Source organism: Nelumbo nucifera, chromosome 1 (assembly GCF_055504915.1).
Source record: "Nelumbo nucifera cultivar China Antique chromosome 1, China Antique-T2T, whole genome shotgun sequence".
NCBI classification, from domain to species: Eukaryota; Viridiplantae; Streptophyta; class Magnoliopsida; order Proteales; family Nelumbonaceae; genus Nelumbo; species Nelumbo nucifera.
The window spans coordinates 182,685,944-182,705,030 of record NC_142649.1 but is presented as its reverse complement, the minus strand read 5'-3'; the positions used below and the strand labels follow the sequence as shown (position 1 = coordinate 182,705,030).

General features: G+C 41.7%; 1 protein-coding gene across 1 annotated transcript; it reads right to left on the bottom strand.

The window, feature by feature from the left end:
- Nucleotides 1–1,617: 1,617 nt before the first annotated feature.
- LOC104600199 (Nuclear transport factor 2 (NTF2) family protein) lies at nucleotides 1,618–18,002 on the bottom strand. The gene is made up of 5 exons (XM_010263032.3): nucleotides 17,515–18,002; nucleotides 2,579–2,733; nucleotides 2,402–2,468; nucleotides 2,166–2,217; nucleotides 1,618–2,072 (listed from the first exon to the last, which is right to left on the bottom strand). Exons 1-5 carry the CDS (start codon nucleotides 17,876–17,878, stop codon nucleotides 1,979–1,981), a joined length of 732 nt encoding a protein of 243 aa, XP_010261334.1. The 5' UTR covers nucleotides 17,879–18,002; the 3' UTR covers nucleotides 1,618–1,978.
- Between the last annotated feature and the right edge of the window lie 1,085 nt (nucleotides 18,003–19,087).

Below are 19,087 nucleotides of genomic sequence, written 5' to 3'. Positions count from 1 at the left end.
AGTGTCCGGGTTGCTTTACCTAGGGTGGGCACCTTGTTGCTTAAGTCAACGAAGAGTTCTAAGAGAGATAAAAAGCAAGAGAGCTAGAGTGTGTGAGAGCTAAATCACACATACCTTTTTTGTGAATGGGATACATTTATATAGGCAAGTTGTCATGAGGCTCATGAAGCACGTCCGAGATCTCCAACCTGTCTGATTCAGAGGTGGTTTCACACCCAGAGATGGACTCCGCATAAGTGGGTAGTATCTATCTAGTCGTGCCCGAAGCGAGCGGGGTGGTAATTGTCTCTTCCAATGCGGCATTGTGATTCCAAGGAAGTTAGAGACGATAACCCGCTCATGGGGGAGGTCACCCAACACATCAGGCAAGTCGCTAGCTGAACTCAGGTCAGGTTGGCAGAAGTAGGTCGCCTCTTACGCCTAGACCTATTCATGGGCCGGGTGGCCCGACGGGCCAGCCCGACCCCCGGACGGGCTTGAACAGACTTTTTGGCCCGCGAGCTTAACCTCGGGCCAAAAAGCCCGGCCCGCATAAAATTCGAGCCGAGCTCAGGCTTTACCAAAATAGCCTGGCCCGAGCCCGGCCCGGCCCAGCCCGACCTATAGTTAAACCTAAGTAAACCCGGCCCGACCTATAGTTAAACCCAAGTAAAAACCCTATGTGATGTCCATTTGAATAATTTTTTTTGATTTAAGAAGGTTGTTGATTCACTTGTAGGCCCATTGTTCATTTAAATAGGGGAAAAAAACATCTGAATTAAAATAGATAATGTCTATTTGAATAGGGAAAATTTTAAATTTCTTTTATTAGGTCGGGCTTCGGGCTCGGGCTTCGATCTTTTTATCAGGGCCGGACTCGGGCCCAAGTTGTAGGCCCGTTGGTCGGGCCGGGCTCGGGCTCGGACCTATCATTTTTCTGTTAATAAAGAGTCAAAGCCCGGCCCGACCCATGAACAGGTCTACTTACGCCAACCTAATGTTTGGCCGAACCATTCATAGTCCGGCCGTCAAGGTAGGTGCGAGGTGTCCGAGGTGCTCCCGAGGTTTACTTACATGGCGCTGAGATGTCGTCTAGCTATTGAGGTGCCACGTGTCATCATGTCACTAGAGGGCCAAATCACCCCTCATCAATACTCAATACAAATACTTTAAACCAAGGTTTTAAAACTATCCTAGAACTAGAACCTCTAGCCACCGATTTCCAAGTCGATGGTTTAACCGTCCGATCCAAATGGATAGCCCATTCCAACAAAAAATAAAAAATAATTAAAATAAGAAACGGCCAAGGACCAGGTTTGGGGTAAAACATAACCGGTTGCCTAGACAGTTCCCAGGCCGAACAATCCGACCGTCTAGATCAATGGTGGTTCAAAAACATTGATTTAAACCTTGGGCTAGGTGATAGTGCCTAGACAGTTCCCAGGCCAAACAGTCCGACCGTCCAATGATCTTGCTGATAGTTTAGAAAGATCAGGAATACATAGGATTGAATTGTTTTCTGGTATTCCTTAAAAAAATTGCCTTTTGTACATGTAAGGTTTGTCTAGGATAGTTTATTCGAAGGCTGGCTTTAGGACCCATTTTGGTCCTTGTTCTGTCTATGTATCCTGTACCCACTTTCTATGATAATTTATAAAGGTTCTTGTTACAAATAAAAGGTCAATAGTAAGGATGACAAGCAGATTAACATTATTTTACAAGGAACTTTTTTTTCTACATTTCGTTTTTGCTTTCTAATTACTGTACAATGTGGGTCATCAGCAAGCAAACTAAACACTGGATGAGGCCATATAATCAGATACAAGAGGGAGACGAGTGCAGTTTTGCCACCAACTACTTGCATCACACACTTCCATAACAACAATGAAGCAGTATGCATGTGGTCCTGGTTGAGTAGTTTTGAGCTTTGGCTTTACGAACTGATTCAAAGGCATGATAATGCCGATGAAAATATGTTTTAAGTCCCAATGTATACTTTTCAAACGCCTCTTCTCTTGCCCCATAAGCCTCTGCTAGGCCTGAGAATTTGCTTCAGTAGTGCCATTTTAGGAACATTCCAATGCTCAACATGCCTAAGAGAAGGCAGAGAACCAAATGTGTAAAAAAAAAACATTGATAATATGGTCATAAAGAAAGATACAAAGGCATTATTACGAGAAACTTACCTGCATACCCTTCCGGATTGAGCATCAAAATAGTACTCTGTATATCCAGTGGCTATGTAAGAAAAGAAGATGCATAGGTATAATCAGTAACATGGTGAATGCATTATTTAAATAACAAATTGTACCTGCTGTGAGCAGTACTTGAAAAAATGGGAGACCAAGATACTGCTATCTGGTTGATACAGTTGAGACGGTAAACCATTACCCAGTGTTTGAATTGGCAGTTTAACACGTACCAGAAAGAATGGGTCTCCAAGGAAATGATAAGATGCAGCTAAAACGCCAATGTCCAATTCCCTTATCCTGTGTTCCAGTATGTCAGCTATAAAACACGTGACATGCAACTGAATGTTCTAGCAGGAAATAAAAACCTACTTCCTAAGGCACTGGAGAATTAAACTTGGTGGACTCACCTCAAAGTCTTCCCACTTCATAAGTTTCATGTTTGACCTTTCAATTAGAGACCCAAAATTTGAACAGTTCCTTTTGAAACGGCGGAGCCCTCTAAAGGAACCTGCTGGATCAGCAAATTCACAATCCTCTTCATATGCATTTAGTGTCAGATTTCCTGAACATAAGCAGGATTGTTGTTAGTCTAAACTCCAACTAGATATTGAATAAAAGAAAGAATTTCAGAAGTCTCAGAGAAAAGTAACCTGGAAGTGACGCTGAAAAGAAGCTCAGATCCAAAGGAAACGAAAAAACAAAATTTGAATCATGTTGCATCTTTCTATCAGTTCTTTGGTTTTTATGCCAATTCACGATTTTTTTATCACGAGTAATAAGAGATTTTACCATTGCTTGGTGCGATCGTAAAATCTTGGGTTGACAAACGTGGGAATGTGGTTTAAGCCTGAGAACAGCCAATTGGTGGCAAATTGCTGGAGGTTAGGTCTTTAACCAGTCCACCCCCTCCTAAGACCCTGGATAGCGGGGACTAGAATTGGATGATGGCTAATAGAGTAAAACTATATTATATTCAGGGTATGTCAACACCAGTCCAGGTTTTCAGTGTTTTACATTTACACCTTAGCAGATATAGGTACTTGCGTAGAGAATTTTTTTACATCTCTCCATCTATTACCTTCATTCTATACAGACTCCCCATTTAAATTACTTTTAATATCAAGAGAAAACATACTACTACTCATGCCCAGACTTCTTGCATATGTCCATATCCATGCCCATTTTTTCAAACATTTCACATTGCCATCCTATCAAATTCCACAGAAAAGGAAGGTAGTAAAGAAATCCGATACATCAGCTCAGCATATCAACATACATTTTTCATGTTTGTATATTTTAGTACATAATCATCATAACAGATGCCACAAACAATGATAAGTTTGTGATGTGATTTATCAAAAAGGTGAACTTTAGGTGAGAGACATAGACTAAAAGGATATTTTCATTCAATTAGCAAGCAGAGAAAACATGGATTTTAGATATACAGAAAAAAACTACATATTGTCAAAATTGGGATAACTTGCAACTTGTCATTCCTATATCCATGCTGCCTCAATTTAGGAAAAGAAAGAGTTCATAATGTAAATCAAATAAGCAAGGATGGGAAAGAAAAAAAAATGTAATCCATGAAATGTTGCCCAAGAATCTGCATTAAAATCAATCACACGGCTGACATAAATACTCCTATCATTGGGAGAGTCCATTTAAAACCTGATTTTATTTTCCAATTCCTGTTTAAGGATAACACCTCTCTAAAAGGTCTTGCTACCTATTTCTGCCCATTTATTTAGCAGTAGCTACAAAGAAATATATACTTGCTAGTTGCTATCAATATAAAAAAAAAAAAAAAAAAAAAAAAAATCCTTGTGTAGATTTTCTTATATGTCAATTTCATAAGTTTAACACTGATAATTGGCAAAATGAGGAGGGGAATCTTGTTTTGTAAGGGAGAGCAAAATTCTTGAATGCTCTCTTGGCCTTAGGGACAACAAACATATGTGCAAATTTCTGTTGAATAATCGGGGGGGGAGGGGGGGGGGGTTAAGCTTGTCAATATGAAGAAGAAAATATTATTCCATGTTTTGGGAGTTAAGAAGCATTGTTGTGGTTTCTAAGCAAATACAGGGGAGTGCAAATACTACTAGAAACAATTTAGCATAAAAAAAATCTGTAAAACTGGTTCAGACATGGAACGCAGAGCAACAATTGGAGAAGAAGCATGCGATTTCATCAAGTGACTGAGATATTTATAAATACAATTTGGAGGAGAAAATAACCGACTAACAGTTGTACACCTAAGCCCGAAGGTTGTAACAGATGACAGCTGTACAACTAACTTACAGCTGTAATATCTCTAACACCCCCCCTTCAAGTTGGAGCATGGAGCAGTCAAATGCCCAACCTGGACAGAAGGTGATGAAATTGATCAGAGTTGAGAGCTTTAGTAAACAAGTCAGCCGGCTGGTTGTAGCTAGATAAATGTTGTGGATGGATGGTTCCTTGCTGAACATGGTCTCTAACAAAGTGGCAATCGATCTCGATGTGTTTTGTACGCTCGTAAAATACTGGATTTTCTGCGATGTGTAAGGCAGCCTTACTGTCACAATGTAGAGGTATGACATTAACAAAGATGGTGAGTTCAGCAAGGAGTCTTTTGAGCCATAAGAGTTCAGAAGTTGTGACTGCCATTGCACGATACTCAGCTTCAGCAGAGGAGCGTGAGACGGTATGTTGCTTCTTTGTTTTCCAAGATATGGGAGAGTTTCCAAGCATGGTAATGTAACCTGTAGTGGAGCGTCGTGTTAGTGGACAGCTGGCCCAATCTGAGTCGCAAAATCCTTGAAGGATGAGGTCATTCTGGGCTGCCATGAAGATGCCATAAGAGGAAGTGCCTTTTAGATAGCGGACAACACACAAAGCAACACCGAGATGTTCTTGCTTGCGGTCATGCATGAACTGACTTAAGCAGTTGATAGCAAAGCATAGGTCCGGTCTAGTGACAATGAAGTACACTAGCTGGCGAACAAGCCTACGATATTGTACCGGATCAGCAAGAGATGGACTAGAAGAGTCAATGAAGTGTCTTTGGCACTCCATGGGTGTTGGTGCAGGCTTGCAGTCTATCATTCCTGTATCTTGAAGTATCTCACGAATATATTTTTCTTGACTAAGGAAAATGCCTGAATCAGTGCAGGTTACTTCAAGGCCCAAGAAAAAACTAGGTGGCCCAAGATCCTTGATTCCAAAGTGCTCATTGAGAAAGGCTTTGAAAGCAGAAATGACTGAAGGATCATTCCCACCAACTATAACATCATCAACGTAAACTACGGCAGTAGTGTAAGAAGTGTCGTTTTGTTTGGTAAACAATGAATAATCTGTCATAGATTGAGTGAAGTCTAGGAAAAGAAGAGCTTGGGTGAATTTATGAAACCACATGCGAGAAGCCTATTTGAGCCCATAAAGAAATTTCTGCAATTTTCATAATCGATGGTCACCTTGTTTGGCAAAACCGAGAGGGATAGTCATATCGACTTCTTCATCAAGATATCCGTGTAGGGAAGCATTGTTGACATCTAGTTGGTGAATGTCCCAATTTTTGGCTACGGCAACAGCAAGTAGGCAATGTACTATAATTAGTTTTGCTACAGGCACAAATGTGTCATGAAAGTCAAGACCTTCCACTTGGGTGTAGCCCTTGGCTACTAAACGTGCTTTGAACCTCTCGATTGAGCCATCAGCACGATATTTGATGCGATAAATCCATTTTGAACCAATAGCTCGTTTGCCATGTGGCAGTTCTGCAAGAGTCCAAGTGTTGTTCTTCCAAGGCTGTAATTTCATCATCCATTGCATGTTCCCATCGAGGGTCAAAGGCTGCTTGAGCATATGTAGTGGGTTCCGGTTGCATTATTAGAGGATGATGGTGGAAGGGAATAGATGTAATCTTGTTGTCGGGCTGGGACTTTGTGAGACCATTGTGGTCGTGTGGTGATGGCTGGGATCTGTTGATTTGGGGTGAAAGAGGCATAGTGGTGGGTTCAGATTCATGGATATTAGGACTTGGAGGGGTCGAGTTTTGAGTGGATTTGGCAATGATCTCATTTGTAGGCTGGAGAGCAGTATCAATGTGGGTCTCATTTGATTGTGGTAAAGGAATGACGGGGGATGGCTGGGGTTTCTGAGTTTGGGAGAAGGGGAAGATATGATAAAAACTTACATCCTGAGAAACAAATATATGACTAGTGGTTTGGTCGAATATATGGTATCTTTTCTTACCATGTGGATAGCCGACAAAGATACCTTTAATAGCCCTGCTTGCAAATTTATCAAGGGGTCGGGGATGCACTGCATAACATAGGCAACTGAATACCTGTAAGTGTTCATAAGATGGTGGTGAATGAAATAGTGCTTCATAAGGTGAGTGGCTAGATAACACCGATGTGAGGAGAAGGTTGATGATGTAAGTAGATGTCAATAAACATTCCCCCCAAAATGAAGTAGGGAGTGAGGCCTGAAACTTCAAAGCACAAGCTACTTCCAGCAAATGTTGATGTTTGTGCTCAGCTATACCATTTTGGTGGGGGGTATCAATGCAAGTGATTTGATCCAAGATGCCATGGTGAAGGAAGTATTCTTGCAATGGCCATGACATGAATTCAGAGCCATTGTCGGATCTGACCATTTGAACTAAACAATTGAATTGTCTATGCACCATGTTGCAAAAATATATGAGGGAAGGAATTGCCTCTGATTTATTTCGTAACAGATATACCCAAGTACAGCAGGTGTTATCATCTACAATTGTTAGAAAAAATGAGCCCCAAAATGTGAAGGAGTTCGATAGCCTCCCCATATATCACAGTGAAGAAGCTTGAATGGTTGAGAAACACGAGTTGTGCTGATTGGAAATGAAATCCGTGCTTGTTTGGCGCGGTGGCAAGCATCACAACAAGTGTTATGGGAGCTAGTTTGAACACCAAGAATAGAAGAAATGCTACTGTTGGAAGCATGACCAAGTCGCCTATGCCATATGGTGCAATTGTCTTCAGAGACAGCCGAATGAATAGATGAGGGTGTCTGATCCACAAACTTGAAGTGGTGGAGACCATGGTGGAGTTTACCCACTCCAATCACCATCTTGGAAACAAGGTCCTGGAGGACACAAAAGGTTGGAAAGAATAATACCACACAGTTTAATTGAGCAGTAAGTTTACTAACGAACCGTAAATTGCACTTGAATTGTGGCATGTACACGTTATGAAGAAAAGTCCCATTAGCTAAAGAAAAAAAGCCTTGTAGGCTTGCTAGAATTATGTCACCAGTGGGTAGATGAACTGGTTTAGTGAGGTTGCTGTGTGTGGTAAAATTCAGGTCTGAAGCAACCATGTGGTCAGAAGCACCACTGTCCAAGATCCAAGAAATAGGAGAGAAGTCATCCGCATTTGCCGCTGCAAACTCAGGGGAGCTTACATTCAACAGAGAGAGCAGTTGTGTATATTGTTACATGGTAAGCCCATTGATTGGAGAGGTATCAATGGTGTTGCAAGGCTGTAAAGGAATGGATTCAGTTCCAGCTGCACAAGAACTCGTCCATTGCTAGGCTAGGTAGCCGATGCCTTGTTGCCTTGACGGCCATATTTTCCTTTTCCCCAGTTGGAAGGGTATCCGACTAATTGGTAGCCTTTGTTTCGAGTATGCCCCTACCGTTGGCAACGATTGCATCTGTAATGATTCATAGAGAGTGGGAGAGAAAGAGAGAGAGAGGAAGAGAAGAAGAAAAGGAGATATAATTGAGAGGAAAAAGTCACTACTAGCAGCCGCCAGTTTTCTATTTATATTAACTTAATAAAAGAGAATAGAAATTACAAGTATGCCCCTGGCGGCACACCCTAGAACCAAACTAATAAGAAAAAAGACAAGTAACTAACTGACAGTATCTTAAGAAGTCAGCCTACTAACAATAACTATAAAATAACAATTAAATAAGCCTTACAACACTCCCCCTCAAGTTGGGTAGAATATGTCTATCATGCCCAACTTGTCACATAACTCATTGTGTCGTGAGTATAGAAGCCCCTTTGTGAGGACATCAGCAAGTTGTTCCTTGGAGTTGACATAAAGGATGCAAATCTCCCTTTCTTCCAATTTTTCCCTTATGAAGTATTTGTCCACCTCAATGTGCTTGGTCCTCTCATGTAGGACAGGGTTGCTGGCGATGTTTATTGCAGCCTTGTTGTCACAGTAAAGGGACATAGGACTATGAACAACAACTCAAAGCTCCCCTAGAAGATTCTTTAGCCAAAGGACTTCAGCCACCCCATGTGCCATAGCTTTATATTCAGCTTCAGCGCTTGACCTTGCTACCACACTTTGTTTCTTGCTTTTCCAGGTCACTAGATTTCCTCCCACAAATGTGCAATACCCACTTGTGGACTTTCTGTCATCCACAACCCCTGCCCAATCAGCATCGGTAAAGACTTCCACCTTTAGGTGATTGTGTTTACTGAATAGTAGGCTTGTCCCGGGATATTTCTTCAAGTATCTAAGAACTCTCTTTGCTGCCTCCATGTGTGGTTTCTTAGGAGAGTGCATGAACTGGCTTAGGACCCCAACGGAATAGGCAATATTTGGATGGGTCATGGACAAATAAATCAGCTTTCCCACTAACCTTTGGAACTGTTTCACATCTTTCAAAGGTTCACCAACACAGTCACCTAACTTGTGGTCAACATCCATGGGAGTATCTGCTGGCCTTGCACCTAATTTGCCTGTATCTTGTAATAGATCAAGGGTGTATTTCCTTTGAGAGATACAGATACCCTTTTCTAAGCGGGCAACTTCAATCCCATTGAAATACTTCAGGGGACCTAGATCTTTCACTTCAAATTTAGATGCAAAGAATTGTTTCAAGTTCTGTATCTCTGAGCTCCAACTTCCTGTAATGATGATATCATCCACATACACTACCAATACAATAACCTGTTCCTATCATCTCTTCACAAAAAGTGCATGATCATACTGACATTGTTTGAAGCCCATCTGTTGAACTGCCATGTGAAGCTTACTGAACCAGGCTCTGGGAGACTGTTTTAAGCCATAAAGTGACTTTCGCAGCTTACACACCTTATTTTCACTTCCCTTGGCACAAAAACCAAGGGGTTGAACCATGTATACTTCCTCCTCTAAGTCACCATTCAGAAAAACATTCTTTGTCCAATTGATGCAACTCCCAATCAAGATTAGCAGCTAAGGACAGGAGAACCCTAATTGAGTTCATCTTAGCTACTGGAGCAAAAGTCTCATCATAGTCAACCCCATATACTTGTGTGTACCCTTTGGCTACTAATCTTTCTTTGTACCTTTCAACTGTTTCGCCTGCCTTGTGCTTGACCGTGAACACCCATTTACACCCCACGGGGTCTTTCCCCTTTGGAAGATCCACCAATTCCCAAGTTTGATTTTTTTGAAGAGCATTAATCTCCTCCTTCATGGCATCTGTCCATTTAGGGCATTTTAAGGCTTCTGCAACATTTCTGGGAATAGGGATGCAATTAACTGCAGATAGGAAGACTCGGTATGAGGGGGAAATGTGATCATAAGAGACAAAATGGGTAATGGGGTGTCTGGTAGTGCATGACCTGACTCCCTTTCGTTGGGCAATAGGAATGCCGAGGTCATCCACAGTAGGAGTAGGGTTAGGGAGTAGACTTACTTCCTGGGAGTCTAATGGTGTCGGTTGCTCAGTGTTTGGCTGCTCCATATCTCTATCACACCGCTGATCTCTATGACGTGTACGTTGGAAGACACGGAAGAGAGCAAGGTCCGGAATAGAAGGAAGAGATACCTGGACCTGCTTCTCCTCTTCCACACTACTACTCTCCCCCTGAGGAGAAGCAGGGAAGAATGGCTCAGACTCAAAGAATGACACATCCATAGACACAAAGAACTTACTACTAACGGGATCAAAGCACCGATACCCTTTTTGAGAGGAGGGATACCCCAGAAAGACACAAGGAATGAACCGAGGGTCTAACTTACCTCGAGATGGAGACAAATCATGGACAAAGGCACGACAACCAAAGACTCTCATGGGAATGAAAAATAAAGGAGACTGAGGGTACAATAACTGATGAGGGGCCATGTAGTTCAGCACTTTGGAGGGCATGCGATTGATGACATAAGCTGCTGCAAGTATAACATCCACCCAAAACATTTTTGGAACATTCATGTGTAACATCATCCCACGAGCTACCTCAAGAAGGTGTTTGTGTTTTCTTTCTGTAACACCATTCTGTTGTGGTGTTCTGGCGCATGAGCTCCTATGAATAAATTCGTGGAAGGCAAAGAACTCATTGAGCTCCCCATGGAAGTATTCTTTTGCATTATCGGATTGGAAGATTTGTATTTCAACATGGAACTGCATAAATACCATCCTCTGGAAGTCTTTCACAATCTTTGGAACTTTGTCTCTACTACGCATAGGAATTACCCACGTATAGCGAGAGTAATCATCAATCGATGTGATAAAGTACTTATATCCGCCCTCAGAGATTACATTGGTAGGCCCCCATACATCAGAATACACAACATGAAAAGGAACATTTGATCTTTTATTACTTGAATGAAAAACTGTTCTACATTGTTTGCTCAACTGACACGTTTGACACTGGAACTCTGACACTAAACATGACTTAAATAAAACTGGAAACAAAGACTGTATTATTTCGAAAGAAGCATGACCTAGACGACTATGCCACAAAAAAAATTTGAGTCTTATTCGACTGACTATGTGACTCTGAGGATGTCACCAAGAGACCAGCTTTGTTGTCGAGAATGTAGAGACCGTCCACTAGGCTCCCTCTACCAATCGTCCTCCCAAAAGTTAGGTCCTGAAAAACACATGAGTCAGCAAAAAAGGTTACACTACGATTTAAAGAGCTTGTAATGCTACTAATTGAAAGCAAATTTATAGGAAGTTGAGGGACATGCAATACACAATTCAGGTTAAGGCCATGGAGAAGAGATATTGATCATTGGCCTGCAATGGAGGAAAAAGAACCCTCTGCAAGTCTCACTCTATCCCTTCCTGACAAAAGGCTATAAGACTGAAACAAGTTGGGCTTACCGGTCATGTGGTTAGAGGCCCCTGAGTCAATGATCCAAGGGGAATCCGTGGGAATGACATGGAATACAGAAGTCGTATTACCTAAAGTAGATGCAAATGAAGTAGAGGGACTACCAGTGACTGAGCTGTCCATTTGTCGCAGGGCCCTACCATAAGATTCCAGGTGCTCTCTGAAGGAATTCAGTATATCTTCCTTGGGGTCAGACCTATTAGGGTGTTCCCAGGTACTACCGGCAACCTGAGTATCTTGGGTTGCCACATATGCTGCATTCTGAGCCGTGTTCATTTTCTTTTGATGACCTGGACCTTTACCTTGTTCTTGATTCTTCACTACCCACTTAGGTTTCCCGTGGATATCCCAACAAGTGTCACGTGTATGCCGTGAATGCCGACAGTGGGTACAGAACAACTTATCTTTATCATCAGTCTTCTTAGTGTCACTTTTCTTCCCCGCATAGTTATTATTCACTGCAGCCAAAGCAACTTGTTGCTCCCCCTCAGCTGTAACCATTACATTCCGCCTGCTTTCTTCCGATTGAACAAGGGAGTATACCTCGTAAACCGTCGGCAACTCTTTGCTTCCTAGGATCTGAACCCTCAACGGTTCATATGCAGGGTTCAGTCCCAACAAGAAGGCAAACACACGTTGCTGAGAGACCAGCTTCCTGTAGGCCTTAGCATCATCATCATGTTTCCACTCTATAGCCTGATAAAGATCCAATTCTTTCCATATGGAGGTAAGGGCTGAATGATATGAAGACAAGCTACGGTTTCCCTGTTTATAGGTTGAAGATTCAGCTTGTAACTGGTAAACCTTGGCATAATGCCTTTGTTCAGAATAGATAGTTTTGGCATGTTCCCAGATCTCACTAGCAGTATCTGCCCACATAAAGTTCTTCTTCACATCAGGTTCCATGGCTGCGAGGAACCAAAACATCACCATACTATTCTCTTGATCCCACCTATCATGTCCTGTTGTCTCACCCTTGGGTTCTTTCACCCTTCCATTAATGTAACCAACTTTACCCCTTGCCGTTACATAGAGTTTTACGCTCTTAGCCCACTCCAGGTAGTTCCGACCATTTAAAGGAGTAATTGGCATGAGAAAAATCATGTTTTCACCTCCCATACCCATTGTGCTGCGGGTTGGTGTAACCCCCGATGAAGTTGATTCATAGTTTGCCATCGGAAACTGCTGAAAAACAGTCCAAACACCAAACAACTACACGGCAGCCACAAACAGAATACCAACTCTCAAGGAATTTACTTCTAGGATGTGAGGAAGAGAACAAGACACTGTTGGAATCAACTCCGAGAAGATTTAGTCATTAAACCAGCCCAGTAATCAGTTCAACACAACCAAGGCAGACATTACTATCAGTCCGAATGCAGTTCATACAGCCTAACAATCCAACATCCAAACCAATATATATATAACCAAGGAATAAGCCCTACACATCATCGCCAAAGAAGACAGACACAAAGAACACACCTATTCACTTGTATGAAGATGCTAACCTGAAATTGACTTCATAACATCGAACAGAGAAGGCATGGAGTCTATATCAGCATCGCCCTTCTCCTACTAGGGTTTCCTTGGTATTACGACCAAGAAAAAAAAACACAGGAACTACCGCCAAAAATCTGCTAGGGTTTCCACCAGAAATCTGCTAGGGTTTCCGCCAATAACCTACTAGGGTTTCCCTGTCTTTCACGTTCAAGATTTTTGAGAAGGGAACCTTGCTCAAAATAGTAGGGATCGTAGGTCTTTTACAGCCCAGAAAACCTGCTCTGATACCATGTAATGATTCATGGAGAGTGGGAGAGAAAGAGAGAGAGAGGAAGAGAAGAAGAAAAGGAGATACGATTGAGAGTTAAAAGTCACTACTGGCAGCCGCCAGTTTTCTATTTATATTAACTTAATTAAAGAGAATAGAAATTATAAATATGCCCCTGACGGCTGTTAGACAGTTTTGTATGCCCTTAGCTTCAATCAGAATGATGTACTTTATGAGTTTATTGTAAATGAATAAAGATACATATTTGATTCATGTTCCCTTGGTATGTTTCTGTATAATACCCTTAAACTGGACACTTAATGAGACTCGTGTTAGTTTAGAATGTTCACAGCCAGTGGGTCGGTCTGGGGAGACCTATCCTGACAAGACTGACACTGTGGTGCCACCAAGTTGGTTGGGGTGGCCTGTCTCAGCTGCCAGGGTGAGACCCTAGGCACATACAGTGTAGGATTAATTGAATCTTTGAACTGGACCAGATTTCCAGTATTGCCCTGGACCTTGGAGATTGATGGGCAAAACTGGAAAGTTACACCCGACCCCTAGACTCGATTATGATACTGCACTAGGTGTCGGATTGGGCTATCTTTGATGTACCAATCAGTGAGATCCTTAGCGGGGGTCAAAACCTGGGTATGTTGGGACAGTCCGAGAATTCATCTGAGTGGGTGATCATAGTGACAGGATCAGCCCCTTTGTCGGACAAAGGTAATGATCGGGGATGCACTCTCACTGATGGAAACCAAGACTGCCGGCAGCCGATTTCAATCGTTGAGATTTGTTTTGCAAAATATATTTTATATAAGACATAAAAGTATATATATGGTTTCTAAAATGTTTGCAAGAAGGTTTTAATTCCCGGGATCCATATGAGTGGAGAGTGCAACACTGTTCCTTGCAGCCGAGGGAGAGGTCCTCTCTTGTCGGGCAGTGTATGATCATTATGGGCTGAGAGGTTAAGTGTAAGACCATTGAGGATAATACCTGATGGGCTAATCTTGCATCTGCCCACAGTCCCTAGGTGTTACAAGGTGGCTTGGCCCAGGGACATCTTAGGGTAAGTATTGGGCCCGTAGAACCCATTTGATGGGTTTCAGGGGGTGCACTGTCTTTAACAGTGTATTCGGCCAGGCCTTGTAACAAAGGCTGGGCCGAACCCATGTGGCTGATGTGTAGATCAATGCTTGGGTCCCACGCCATACAAGGAAGCCCAACTGGGCAGCAGTTAAGAGGGTTAAGTAAGCACATAAGCTTAATGGGCCTAAAGCCCATTTCGAACTGGGCTGCTTATTTAGTTAATAAAGGGGTGAAATCTGAAGTGGATCAGCTAATAGGATTGGGCTTAGACCCTATTCACTTAGAGAGTCCAAGATCTAAATAAGATTTAGATTTGGAAACCTCCTAATCAGATTAGGAGATGGCTGATCTGATCTCCAGATAAGATAAGGATTATCCCTTATCACTTAAAGGGACTTCTAACCCAAATATGATTTGGATTAGCAACTCCTAATCTGATTAGGAGCTGATCCCTTTAAGACTATAAAAGAAGAAGGGGGCGGCAGCCTTTAGACACACAATACACACAGATCATCAGGTTTTCTTTGGTGCTGAAATCTAAAAGAGAGAATTCTGCTCCCTGCAAATACTCTCTTGCCGCCTCCCTGTTCTTGCCGCCCTGTTTTCCAGTTCGATCTCCACTTGTGGGAGAAGTCAAGATTGGATCTTGACATCAGTCCTTTGAGAAAGGATTGAAAGGAAGTTGTGCTCACGTGCCATCTTGCTGATTCTTGCGAAGGACAGAGTTCTTGGAGAAGAACACTGCTGATTCTGCTCCACCTGCACTGCGCCATCTTCAGTGGGAGCAGTCTTTGGATCCTTCCTTGGGCGTGAACACCTTCGTTGGGAAAAATTACTTCTCCGTATCAGGTATAATCCTTCCTTCTTTTTGGTTCAGATCTGGTTCAGTTTATGGTTCAGAATTGATCCTTGAAAATATGATTTTCTAAATGGGGAATACGATTCCCAGTTGAAGGGAGAGAAAAATTTTTGAAATTCGCCCCTTATTCCGCAATCTTTTGGGCATCCATAGGATGGATCTCTCATCCCTTCAACGGCACACCCTAGAACCAAACTAATAAGAAAAAAGACAAGTATCTTAAGAAATCAGCCTACTAACAGCAACTATAAAGTAATAATTAAATAAGCCTTACAACATTATCGAATCTTGGTTCGAGCTGGTCCATTTGAAGCCCGAGGTGGTGGTTGAAACAAAGCTTGCAGTGTCGATGCTTCAGGAACCGGCGGGCCACGAAGAGAAATAGACTGCTGATGGTGTTCTTCTTGAAGTATCAAAGAATACGCCTTGTCGAGACAGGGCAATGGATCTGACCCGAGGATGCTGGACCGTATGGTTTCATGCAGGCCCATAAGGAACTGATGCAATCTTTCCTTCTCTCGTTCAGCCGCAAGTATCTTTGTAGCAGCGCCACATGCGCATTCCGGATATGTGATCAAGGTGCCGAGCTCATCCCAGAGTGTTTTTAATCTGGTGAAGTAGCTGGTGACAAAGAGATCGGCTTGTTGTAGCATGGCCAGATCCCGTTTCAATTGATGGATTCTTGGAATGTCACTCTGCGAGTATCGGATGGCATTGCATTTCTCGCAAGCAGTCCATTCTGGCGAGGTAGGGTCAAGACGTGATAAAGATCCGTCTATGAAGCAGATTTTAATCTTGGCACAAAGAGCGTTTTTCATAGCCCTCGGACAAGTTGGATAATTGTCGTCGGTGAGCAACTGCGAAACCAGGATGTTTCCTGGACTGTCGGAGGGGAACAAGAAGAAAGGAGACAACAGATCAATGGATGCCGACAGATTACTAGTGGATGATGAAGTTGTCATCTCTCCTATCCAGTGGAACACAAGAAGAAAGGAGACGGAGACGATGAAGAAGAAAGGAGACAGAGACGATGAAGTCGGCAGATCACCGTTGTTGCAAGTAATTGACGGCGACGGCCATGGATTATTCCAAGTGCTCTGATACCATGTAAAACTGGTTCAGACGCAGAACGCAGAGCAACAATTAGAGAAGAAGAACGTGATTTCATTAAGTGACTGAGATATTTATAAATACAATTTGGAGGAGAAAATAACTGACTAACAGTTGTACACCTAAGCCCGAAGGTTGTTGTAACAGATGACAGCTGTACAACTAACTTACAGTTGTAATATCTCTAACAAAACCCCTTCTATTTGAGAAGCAAAATATTGAGTCTTTGGCATAGTTTTAAGGTACATTAGGACTTATATTTTACCTCTTCATTTATTTCCGTTTCTACTATATGCATGCTTATATGCATTTCAATGGTGATATACATAGATTATGTTCAAATTCTCTTTAGCTGAACCTATTAACTACGTGAAATCCATTGGAAACTCACCAAGCTGGCCTGACTTGCCAATGGAGTTCCCATTTGATTTTAATTTTATTAACATCAGCTATGATACTGTTCGGGATGGATACAGTCCAAAACTTTTTCCCCAAATGGTTATAGGTAAAAAAAAAAAAAAAAATCTTTTACAAGAAGAATGAATACCCCAATATCATTCTTACAGCTTATGCCTAAACCTGGGGATTTACAAGGGAAACAGGTATGTAGTGTTTGTGCAGAGTGGGAAGGTTCCTAGCAGAGGAAGCATCATTAGTTATGTTGATTCTTGCCTCATGAGTTCCCTACGCCTTCACTTTGCGGACAGTAGTTCATTCCAGTAAATAATATATGATAAATATGAGATCCTCTAATTTACCTTTGCATCTACTGGTTAAGTCAAATCCAGTTATGAAAAGACATCCTCATACTAAGAAGCATTCTCACGAAACAATGTTGACACCCACTAGGCCACGACAACTTCTGCTGCTACAAGATTGTCCAGAAAGGTCGACCATGATGTATTTGCAATATGCAATTATAATTTCGTCATTCTCACGAAACAATGAGACCTACTTTGATCGGAAGAACCACAATACTGAATCAACATACTAGAAGAATACGCCATGTCAAATACAAAGGAGATTGTAGGATAAGAGGACGGAGTGGGATGATTTCTAACAGTTTCTGCTACAATTTGCAATGACCTCCAGAGCAGTATCGAGTCTCTTCAATTAAATTTACATGCCGACACTAAATGGATGGTTAAATGGGGGTTATAATAAAACATCCTCTAATTGTATTCGTTTGGTCGTTTCTATTCCTGCAATCCGTGGCAACAGAGATCAATCAAACTACTAGAATTTTATCACAAAACCCGTTCAAAGACCGAAAGGGCATGCAATTAGTGTTCTCCGTTACTTCATTTCAGTATCAAAGAAGCCACAACAATAAAACATACAACTCGTGGATATTAAAATTGTTGGAAAGAAATTCCTAAAATCCAGAAAACTCGAAAGGCCCAGAATTTACCAAACCTGTAACAAAATATGACCGCTGGAAATCCTCCTTAATGGTTTCTACAACCTGGGTACGATCAAGCACTTCCGACCTATCATCTGCAAGCTCGAGATTCCGATCGGGAGCTCCGGGGTTGGATGGGGAACGGAGAAAAGATGCAGCAATCCCAAGGAGCTCCGAGCCGTACCAGGCCGCCTTAAGCAACAAATTCTCGGATTGGGAACCTCTATCGGTCGATGAGCTAGTTGTTGTTGGGTTCTTTCCATTACACTGGAAAGTGCGAACTCTCCGGCGAGTAGGAGACCGATAGATGACATATCGGCGCTGTGAATCGAGGTTAGGAGCGATGGAACTGAAGGAGAAGACAGATACCATTTTCATGAAACTCGAAAGGTAGGCGCTGAGGGGAGGCTTTACCCGCGGTTCCGGTTTCTTTCGAAAAATCTCTCGCGCGCGAGTGAACGGTAGCCACTTGCCACTCCACTAGCCGGAAGAACTACGAGATCAGGATAAGCTAATCCATGGGACCACTATAAACCTCGATTGTCTACTGTTAGATCCAAAGACTACGGAGCTCAGGATCAAATGATGAATAACAAACGGTTCACAAGTAGCTGATCGACCGATGGAAGTCTCATGGAACTGAACAGAACTCACAGCACTGAGCACTCTTGTAATGCGAATGCTGGAGTCATGGGTGCAAATGATCCGATCTTATTTGTCGAATTCGGATCACCCCTATCCGATCCGATATATATTATATATTTATAAATATATATAATATATTATCTATTTATAAATATATTTTTATAAATTTATTATATTATTTATATTTTTATAAAAAAATACATATATATAATAAAAATAATTAAAAATATTTATATTTTTTGTTTTTTATTTTATTTAAATTAATATATTTAAAAATAATAAAAATATTTATATTATTTTAATAATTTATTAATTTAAAACAAAAATAAATCGAATCGATTCAAATCAGAAAGTCCAACTTACCCATAGAATTCGAATTCAAGAATGAATTGATTGAACGGAACGGATATCACCAACTCTGCGCTTTGTAATCACCCTTCCCTAGAGTGCCGCCCATTACTTACCACTTATGCGGTTCATTGGTTATAAGTTTTTTTCTGGATCATGAACCGCGGTTCATTTGATATGATACCGAAAAGACATGATATCCGAACAATTCAAGGGCTTCGATTGGTTAAATCTATACAGTATAATAATGTCTTTTTTATTTCAATAGATTTTTCCTAAGGCAACGTTTGTTTGAGGTGAAAAATTGAACCAGGGTAAACTTTATGCCCCGGTTTAATTTTGTATGCATTTGGAAATAATGTAGTTTTGCATTGTAAATCGGTGTAAAGCTCCATTTTCAAAGACTACTTATGGATGGTGTTTGAAATTATAATGATGCTTTTCATTTCAATCATGGTTTTTAAAACCGAATTGGTGACTGAACCGATCAAGGGTCTGGTTATTAGTTTGAACAGTCTGACCGTTCGACTTGAATGGCCGGCCCGATTTGACAAAAAAAATGGCCAAAACCGTTCGAATGGTTCAAACAGTTAA